Genomic DNA, 8,802 nt, shown 5'->3' with positions numbered 1-8,802 from the left:
TGATGTTCCCCTGTAGTAATTCTTAGGTTGGTTGTGAAAACTTAACCCTGGGCTGAAATTACCATATAAGTTTTTTTTAAATTACTCCCAGATTTTAAAACTTGTAACAAAATTGAAACTCCATGGTTTTTCTATGCTTTTTTGAACTTTTGTAATTGAGTTTGGATCACGCTTTATATTAAAGTGGCTAACACATGGCTACTATTCCTGTGCAAGGCCTTTTTTTTTTTTTTTTTTTTAAAGCATTGGCATGTTAATCTATTTAGTAACAAAAATGTGGTTGTTTGTCCTCAGCTGATTAATTGCTGTACCAAAAATGACCTTGGGCTTCATTAAGTTTGACAAGAATGTGTGTCTTTTGTTCTCATTTTCTTCACCTAAGTTTATTCCTCAGGGAGGTTCTGAGTGGCCGAAACTGAACTCCATAGAGAATTTCTTCAGATCCAGAGCCTGGAGAATAACTTTGCAAACTGATGACTGTGTCCGATGGGGGATGAATTACATGCATCCATGATACCAGCTGAGCCGGAACCACACTTTAGATCAATTTCCTTTTGATCTGTCTTGCCTCATGACTCACCTGCCTGATCCAGGCCCAGGAGCAGATTGGGTCATGGAGAGTTTCAAGCTGAGATTGAAGTTCGTGGACGTAGTGAAGTGGGAAGTTGGGACAGTCTGGTTCTCAGCCGACGCCACACGACTGCACCCCAGGGTTGACCACTCTCTCATCCAAAGGTGTAATGTTGCTGCTTTCCTTTCAGAAGCCTCAGCAAACCCCTTCTGCGGCTCTTTGAGTGCAAGTGTGCTCTTGCGGCCAGTGTCATTCTCCTAGCCCTTCAGGAAGAGCCATGTGCTGAAATAGATGAGTCCTAGCCGGTCGGTGGGGCCAGCCCGGAGGGGTTCAGAAACACGCGTGTCACAAACAGGAGGGGAGGTTTGGTCACATCAAAGGTATTTAAAGGCATCTGGTCACAATTCTAGAATGTTTTAGGGTATTTAAACTTCATCCTTTTTAGGGGTCATTTGATTTCTTGGAAGGTGAGCAGGATCCCCATAAGGTGCTCATGGTCCCCTGGTCAGTCACCGAGCCCCTCAGTGCAGCTAGGATGCTGGCTTTGGCAGCCTGTTTGCATCTTCCTGCCTGGTCCTTCCACTGACTTATCACCAAGCTTCTCAAGGCTCTAAGTGGAGTCCTATGCCGGCCCCTCACGGGGCACACCCCTGGGCAGTGATAACGCCAGATCTGGCAGTACCGAGGGGACAGGCCTCTGCTTGGTAACCTTGGACAGAGCCAATGTTTTCACTAATTATTTTTAGGGCCTCACCCATGCAGCATATGGAGGTTCCCAAGCTAGGGGTCGAATCAGCTGTAGCTGCCGGCCTGCACCACAGCCGCAGCAACTCAAGATCCCAGCTGTGTCTGCAACCTACACCACAGCTCACGGCAACCCCAGATCCTTAACCCACTGAGCGAGGCCAGGGATTGAACTTGTGTCCTCATGGATGCTAGTCAAACTCGTTAACTGCTGAACTACGACAGGAACTCTAGAGCCAATATATTTTTTAAAATATTGGGGGAGTTCCTGCTGTGGCTCAGTGGGTTAAGGACTTGACCGCAGTGGCTCCTGTAGGTGTGGAGGTGCCGTTCGATCCCTGGCCCAGCACAGGGCGTTAAAGGATCTGATGTTGCGGCCACTGCAGCATAGCTCAGATTCAATCCCTGGCCCAGGAACTTGCATGTGCTGTGGGTGTGGCCATTAAAAAAAGAAACAAAAAATATTTTGATCTTGCAGGGTCACTGAGGAGTGATGACAAGTTCTGTGATCAGATAGGGGAACCGTTGTCCTGAAGGTAACCTGAGTGACAGGCTTCTTGGAACTGTGGAGTTTATTGAATTTTCACTTTTTAGTGATTGCTTTTGACAAGTCACTTTTGGTCCATTGTCATTAAAATGCATATTTAATAGTTTAACAATACACGGAGCTCTCCTTTCAATACAGCTGGAGATTTCTAGTCAAAAACCCGTTTTTTTCTGCCATTCCAGTTTCTGCTTTGCTTTGCTCTGGTCACTTAGCTGCAGCCATTGCGAGAACAAGGGCCACGGGAGAGGCTTACCATGAGTGATGACCATCGCGACTCACTTGCCGCCACGTGAAGCAGCTGGAACTGTGCTTCGCTGACTGGCGTCTGTCTTTCTCAACCTCACCTTGGGGACTGGAGCCAAGGTTGATGGTGCATGCGTGCGCCTGTGTGTGCTGGGGGGCTCTCTGGTGACGGTCAGAGTTTCCTAAAGTGGGACAGGGGACCTGTGGAAGTGGCCTCATCCCACCCCCAGGGAGGGGTTGGGGGCAGGGCTGGTGACGGAAGGGTGGGCAGTTGGGTGGCACTGCAGGTTTTTTTTTCCTGGATAGTTAACATGCAGGAGGTCTGGAAAGAGGAAGGGCAGCCTTGCCAGAGGGAAAATGCAGGCCTGCTAAAGCATCAGTGGTTGAGGTTCCCTCGGCATGTGGAGGTTCCCAGGCTAGGGGTCCAATTGGAGCTGTAGCTGGCGGCCTACGCCAGAGCCACAGCAACATGGGATCCGAGCTGTGTCTGCAACCTACACCACAGCTCATGGCAACGCCGGATCCTTAACCCACTGAGCAAGGGCAGGGATCGAATCCGCAACCTCATGGTTCCTAGTCGGATTCGTTAACCACTGCGCCATGACGGGAACTCCTGAGTCCTTGCTTTCTTAGTCTGCCTCCCCTCTGCCTTTGCCCTTGCAGGCCCCATGCCTGGGGTGGTATAAACACCACTCCTAGTGTGGCTTAAAGGGGGTCCAGGAGCTCCCGTCGTGACGCAGCAGAAAACAATCCGACTAGGAACCATGAGGTTGCAGGTTCGATCCCTGGCCCTGATCAGCGGGGTGGCTGTGGTGTAGGCTGGCAACTGTAGCTCCGATTAGATCCTTAGCCTGGGAACCTCCAAATGTTGTGGATACAGCCCTAAAAAGTAAATAAATAAAAAATAAAGGGGTCCAGGAGATGGCATTCCAGGCGCCCTGTACTTTATCTAGGAGGCGGGACAGACATGCCCTCGCCCAGGAATGAATGAAGAGTTTGGTTTGGGATGGGAAAAGGGAGCGAAGATTCTATACATCTTTCCAGCTCTCCCCGAGCCATCATCACCTGCAGGGTACAGCTTGGACTCCCTGGAGATTGCGTTGTGACCACCTCGCCAAGCACCCACAACTCTCCTGGCTCCTCAAAGGCCCGAGGAGAGGAGCCCTCCTGGGGATGCCAGTGTCACGGGTCCTAGTGAATGCCCACCTGGACAGAGCAGGTGCTCAGCCAAGACCAGAGGGGTGGGTCCTAGAGAGGAGACCTCCTCCCAGCTTCTCTGGGCTTCCCGTCAGGTGGATACTGCCAGGGTCCCTGGTAACCAACGACCAGGTTTCCAGTGGGTCTCCCCAAGTGAGCCTGGCCCCAGGCTGTGAGGTGTGGGTGCCCTCCCCTTACTGGCTTTTCCAGGGTTAGAAAGCCAGCCATCCTCCCCACCACGGAAACTTTTGCGTTCTTAGAGTAGCTTTAAGACTGGCAGCAGCCGGGCTGGCGGAGCTCATTTAGAATTCCAGTCTTGCTCCCAAGGGCTTTGGCTTCCATCTTCACCTTTAGCAACCGAGGGCTGGTGGCGTGGCTCCTTCCCGCTCCGCGACAGGTGTCGCTTCTGAGCGGGAGTGTTGGGCACGCGAACGCAGAGCCGCATCACCCACCGCCCGCGGGGGTCGGGGCTGGATAGGTTTAAAGCGGACCCCGCCTGGAGGGGCGTTTGGGAAGGGGGCACGTGGGCGGTGGGAGAGGGGTGCGATGGGTGGAGGGAGGAGCCAGCCTGCACGGATTTTTTTCGTTAGGAATCAGACCCGCCGTCTGCAGCACGGCCCTTCCCCATGTGCGGAACGCATTTTTCTTCTAATCCTTTTTGGAAAGGGGGTTAGAAGCGTTTTGCGGCTGGAGCTGCTGCAGGAGCCGAGGGTCTCGGTGCGTGTGAATGGAGTGTGACAGCTCGCTGCCCGCTGCCTCGGGGACCGGGCCTCCGCGCCCCATGGGACTCGGGGCCGAGCGCCTTTCCGGGGGGGGGGCGGCGGCGGCGGCGGCGGCATCGGGTCCCGCTAGGGGTTCGCGGGCTGGCGTTTCCCCGCCTCCCACTGGGCCCGGCCTGCCCGCCCGAGTCCCCGCTGCCCGCTCGGCCGTCGGGTCCCCGGGCGCGCGGGCGCCTCGACGGCTCCCCCTGCCGGAGGGCTCTGCCCCCGCCCCGCACCCAGAGGCTCGGGACTAGTCCCCTCAACTTGTTCTCTGCTGTTAACTAGTCGCGCTGCCGGAACGATGGGATGGGGTTGCCACAGCAACCAGACTGGACGTCACAATCCGGGCATGTGTGCCGCCCCCCCGCCGTGCCTCCGTGCAGCCGGCGCTGCCGCCGCCACCTCGGCCGGCTGCGGGACTCGGGCTGCCGGGCGCGGTGGGCGGAGCAGCCCGGGCTTTGCGGGAAGCGGGGTGAAGGCGGCCGAGACGAAGGGGGTCGAGACGGGGGAGTGGAGGTTTGGGGGGGTGGGGGGGCAGGCGGCCGCCATCTTCTCGCTGAGGCCGCCTCGCCCGCCTAGCGCGCCCGTCCGGCAGCGCACGGGTTAAGGCTGGCACCGCGCCCGGCGGGAGGGGGGGCGCCCACCTCCCCTCCCCCCCGCGCCGGGCATGCGGGGCCCGCTGGGCACCGAGGAGGAGCTGCCGCGGCTGTTCGCGGACGAGATGGAGAACGAGGACGAGATGTCAGGTGAGCCGGGCACCGGCTGCGCCCGGGGCCGGGACTGCGGGGGGCGCGGGGTCCGCCGGGGCCCCGCGGCCGGACCTCGCGGGCGGCGCTGGCGGCGCGCGGGAGGGGGCGCTGGGCTGCGCTCCCGCCCTGCTGGCGCCGCTCAGCCAAGGGCGCGGGGCTGGGCGATCGCCGGGGCGCGGCACGCGGGCCGCCAAGGGCGGGTGCGATCGGGGCCACCCGGGCCGCGGCGCGGGCAGAGGACCGCTGGGGGCCTCGCCGGGCGCCCGGAGAGGGGAGGGGGCGCGGCGCCGCGGGGGTCAGCCCGCGTGCCCTTGAAGGGGGCGGGAATCGCGCTCGGCGGCGGGTGCCGCGCACCCGGCGCTCCCGGCCCGCGCTGCGCACCCCTGACCTCGCGGGGCCTGGCGGGGGCTGGAGGGACCGGATACCCGGAGCCGGCCTCTCTCAGCCCCAGGGTCTCGGCCCCGGGGTCTCAGCCGCAGGGTGGGCTGGGTGGGGCCCGGAGCGGGCGGAGGACCGGGCGTGCTGGTCGAGCCGCGAGCGCCCTGGCTGCCCTCCAGGCCCACCAAGGCTCCGGGCTGGAGCGCGCGGGCTCGGACTCCCGCTCCCTGTTCCCCGGCCGCTGGGTGCCGCGACTGCCGCTCCCGAGCACTTTGCCGGGGCCGCCGGCGTCGTCCTGGCGCGCCCTAGCGCCGGCCAGCGTTTCCAGCCCGCGGTCGCCCGGGTAGTGGCGTTCCCAGCCCACCGGGCTTTGGCTCCGGGCCTGACTCTCAGGGCCACCGCCCTGGCCCATCCCTCTCCAGAATTCAGCAGAAACAGGACTCGTGCGTCGCCCTTGCAGGGCGATTCTTTAGTTAACTGCTCCCCATTTGTTCGGGACGTTTTCCGTCCCGGCGCAGCTGGGCAGGGCCTCACCCGGTCGGCCAGCCTTCCTCCTCCTCTTCCCGGGGACTGTTCGGTCTCAGCTTCCCGCACCCCGTCGGCGGCCCCTCCTGGGCTCCAGAGAGACTTGCGGGAGGCACGGGAGCCCGCCTTGGCCCGGGAGGGTGCCGTCTGGCCCCAGGAGCCCCTGCCCCCGAGGGGAGACCATTCCACAGACTGGCCCCTGGGCTCCAGGGTGCGGGAGGTGAGGGGGGAGGGCCCGCCTCGCAAGGGATTCCCGCCAGGTGGCCACGCCCACCGGAGGGCCTCCCCCACCCCCCCTCCCCACTTGTTTGCGGGCTTTCACGCTGTGCCTGGGGCCTCACCCAGCCCGTTTGGACAGTTCGGCCAAGTTTGCAAAGAGCCTCCTGGGGCGAGGGGAGTGAGGAGGAGGTGGGCCCACGCTGCGTGGTCGCTTGGACAATAGTTGACCGTCGCTTCCTGGGGTCCGGGGAATTAGGCCCATTTTCCGGAAGGGAACACAGAGAGGGCCCAGGAGAAAATCCACGGCTGTTTTGTGCCCAGCAAGCCAGCTCCTCCGTAAGCCTGTTCACGGGCATCCTGGTGGTGCTTGGGGCGTGGCCCTTTGTGGCACCAGTGGGGGCAGTGGCCAGCTGAACATGGCTTATTTTCCAGACTTCTCTAGCTCCCTGATGGATCCCCTGTTTCCCTTCCCACCCACTCTGGCTCTCCTTGTTGTGCCCCAGGGCTCAGAGGGTCCGGAGGGGAGGGGACCAGGGCAGATGTTCCAAGGCTGGCAGACACCCAACTCACTCTCTTTGGGCCAGAGGGATTGGGCCTTGGTCAGGGTGCCCTGTCCTCCACCTTGTCTCCCTCCAGCTGGCACCCATGGCTCCAGGGCAGGGCCTGGGGGTGGGGTTGTCCCCAGGGCCTCTGGGACCGCTCTCAGAGCCCTGCAGAGCAGAGACCGAGGTCTGTCCTTCAGCAAGACCAGAGTGTGTCCTGAGCCTTCCGAGCTCCCAGCTCCTCTCCGCGTTGCCCCTGGTCTGAGCCACTGTCCCCTCCGGCTCGTCCACACCAGAGTCTCCCATCCGGTCCTCCCCGCCCAGGCTCCGCTCGGCAGTCAGGGTCACCTTGGTCCGCACAAGCCAGACCCAGACCCCCACGGCTCGGACAGATCGCAGAGCGCTGCTCGAGCCCACCCTCTTCTCCGCCCCCACCTCTGGCTCACATCCTGGCTTCCTCGATGCTTCTGGAAGCTCCCAGGCTCCATCCTGCCCTGAGCACTGGCCGTGGCCTTGACAGGCTCTTTCCTCGGCTCATGACTGCCGCCTTCCTGCCATCGATGTCCCAGCTCCTGGCTCAAGTGTCCGTCCCCCTGCCACCCACCCCCATCATTCTTAGGCCCATTTTAATGCTTTGTTTTCTTGGCAGCACTTCCTACTCCCTGAAATATTATCATCAGCTGCCTTGTGACTGTTGGCTCCCCCCTCGAATGTGACTCCTTTGACCACCCAGTGTGCCCCATGCCTGGGGCCGTGGATGCTAGAGAGAGGTTTGTGGCCCCAGTATCTGAGGCCTGGGAGTCCCTGGGTCCCCCTGGCCTTTGGACGTGATGACAGCCTCAGCCCGGACCTTGTGTCTCTCCTCAAGGGCTGGCCACCTGGCCCCCAGCCCTCCTCTGTGGCCCCTCTGCAGCCTCCGCCTGAGCTCATGGCCGTGGCCTGAAGGGACCTCCAGCTGGCAGGCCCCACACGTGGCAGTTTGCGGGTGGGGGAGCCAGTGTGCTGGGAGCTGTCACACTCAGTGTGAAATCTGCCACAGTGGATTCACTACTTGTCAGGTGGCTCTTTTCACTCGGCTTGCCCCCTGCCCCCAGCTCAGCACTGTTCCCGTTTGCCCCCCCCCAGGCGCGGCCCTGCCAACTCTCTGGCCGTGAGGCCGGTGAAAGGCAGAGTGGGTGCCTGCCTCTGGGGCTCAGGGCCCCTAGCTGCCACATTCGGACCATGCGGAGGGCAAGTCCAGGGGAGGGCCCAGGAGGCAGGGGGCTCCACCTCTGCTGTGTGTTCTCGGCCTGACCTTGGGCAAGCTGCCCAGTCCCTCTGCCTCAGTGTCCCCCCTCATGGAATGGGGCTCTCGCACCAGCTACCTCATAGAGGGGTTATTATGAGGGCGGCCAAGACGGTGCACATGGAACATTTAGGTCACAGTGCCCAGCGCATAACAGGTGCCCAATAAAGTGTGGCTTATCATTGGCACCCTCTGAGGAGGGCAGTCGGCCTGCCTTCCCCAAGGAAATGCTTCCAAGACCTGTACCCTCATCCAGTAAGCTGGGGGGCCTGGGAGAGGCGAGGGAGGGGGCACCCCAGGCCTTTGCCCCTTGAGTTCCCTTGAGGGGGCACCCCAGGCCTTTGCCCCTTGAAGACCCCGCCCTTTCTCAGTCTCACATACTCAGGTGGCTTTTCTAGAGCTGAGGAGCCCAGCCTCTCTCCTGGCCACGCAGCGTGGCCCCTCTGGCACTTGACTGGCCCGTGCCCCCCAGCCCACAGGACCGGCCCAGCCACGTGAGCATCTAGGCCTCTGTGGGCCCAGGGCCCGGGAGGGAGAGGGAGCCGTGATTCCCGAAGGTCTGTGCCCTCTTAGCTTGCTCGCCCCTCTCTGGGGACCTGCGGGTTTGGGGCATCGCAGGGAGCTTGATCATGTCTAACATCCGCTGCTGGGACGAGGCGTAAAGGGATCTGCGCACTTTGCCCAGTGGCTCGGCCTGTGGGATTGATCATTTCTTCAGTTCCTTTAATCGCCCACCCGCTTTTTCATCCCCCACCCACGTCCCACCCAACCATCTACCCATCCAGCCACAAAACCAGCTGTACACCCACCACCCACCGTCTAGTCATCTACCCATCATCCGTCTGTCCATCCATCCATCCATCCATCCATCCATCCATCCATGTATGTATCTATCCAGTCCATGGATCCATCCATCTGTCCATTCATCTATCTGTCCATCCATCCACCATCCGTCTGTCTATCCTTCCATTCATCCATCTGCCCAGTCCTGATTTCCTGTGTGTCTTCTCTGAGCCAAGTGCTGAACCCATTACAGGATGT

The 8,802-nt window shown here is 60.8% G+C and overlaps 1 protein-coding gene across 3 annotated transcripts in view; it reads left to right on the top strand.

Annotated features, from left to right (window-relative positions):
• The first annotated feature begins 4,432 nt into the window (after nt 1–4,432).
• CHD5 (chromodomain helicase DNA binding protein 5) overlaps nt 4,433–8,802 on the top strand; it is a 79,156-nt gene continuing 74,786 nt past the window's right edge. For 2 of the 3 annotated variants that reach the window (XM_047791236.1, XM_047791238.1), the window contains exon 1: nt 4,655–4,809. In XM_047791236.1, the coding sequence (XP_047647192.1) occupies nt 4,731–4,809 (79 nt within the window). In that variant the 5' untranslated portion in view covers nt 4,655–4,730. Of the gene's footprint in view, nt 4,810–8,802 lie in introns of all 3 variants that reach the window. The other variant, XM_047791237.1, reaches the window with a different exon arrangement.

Source organism: Phacochoerus africanus, chromosome 8 (genome assembly GCF_016906955.1).
Source record: "Phacochoerus africanus isolate WHEZ1 chromosome 8, ROS_Pafr_v1, whole genome shotgun sequence".
NCBI classification, from domain to species: Eukaryota; Metazoa; Chordata; class Mammalia; order Artiodactyla; family Suidae; genus Phacochoerus; species Phacochoerus africanus.
The sequence above is the reverse complement of the archived record's forward strand: the minus strand, read 5'-3'. Positions and strand labels throughout refer to the sequence as shown.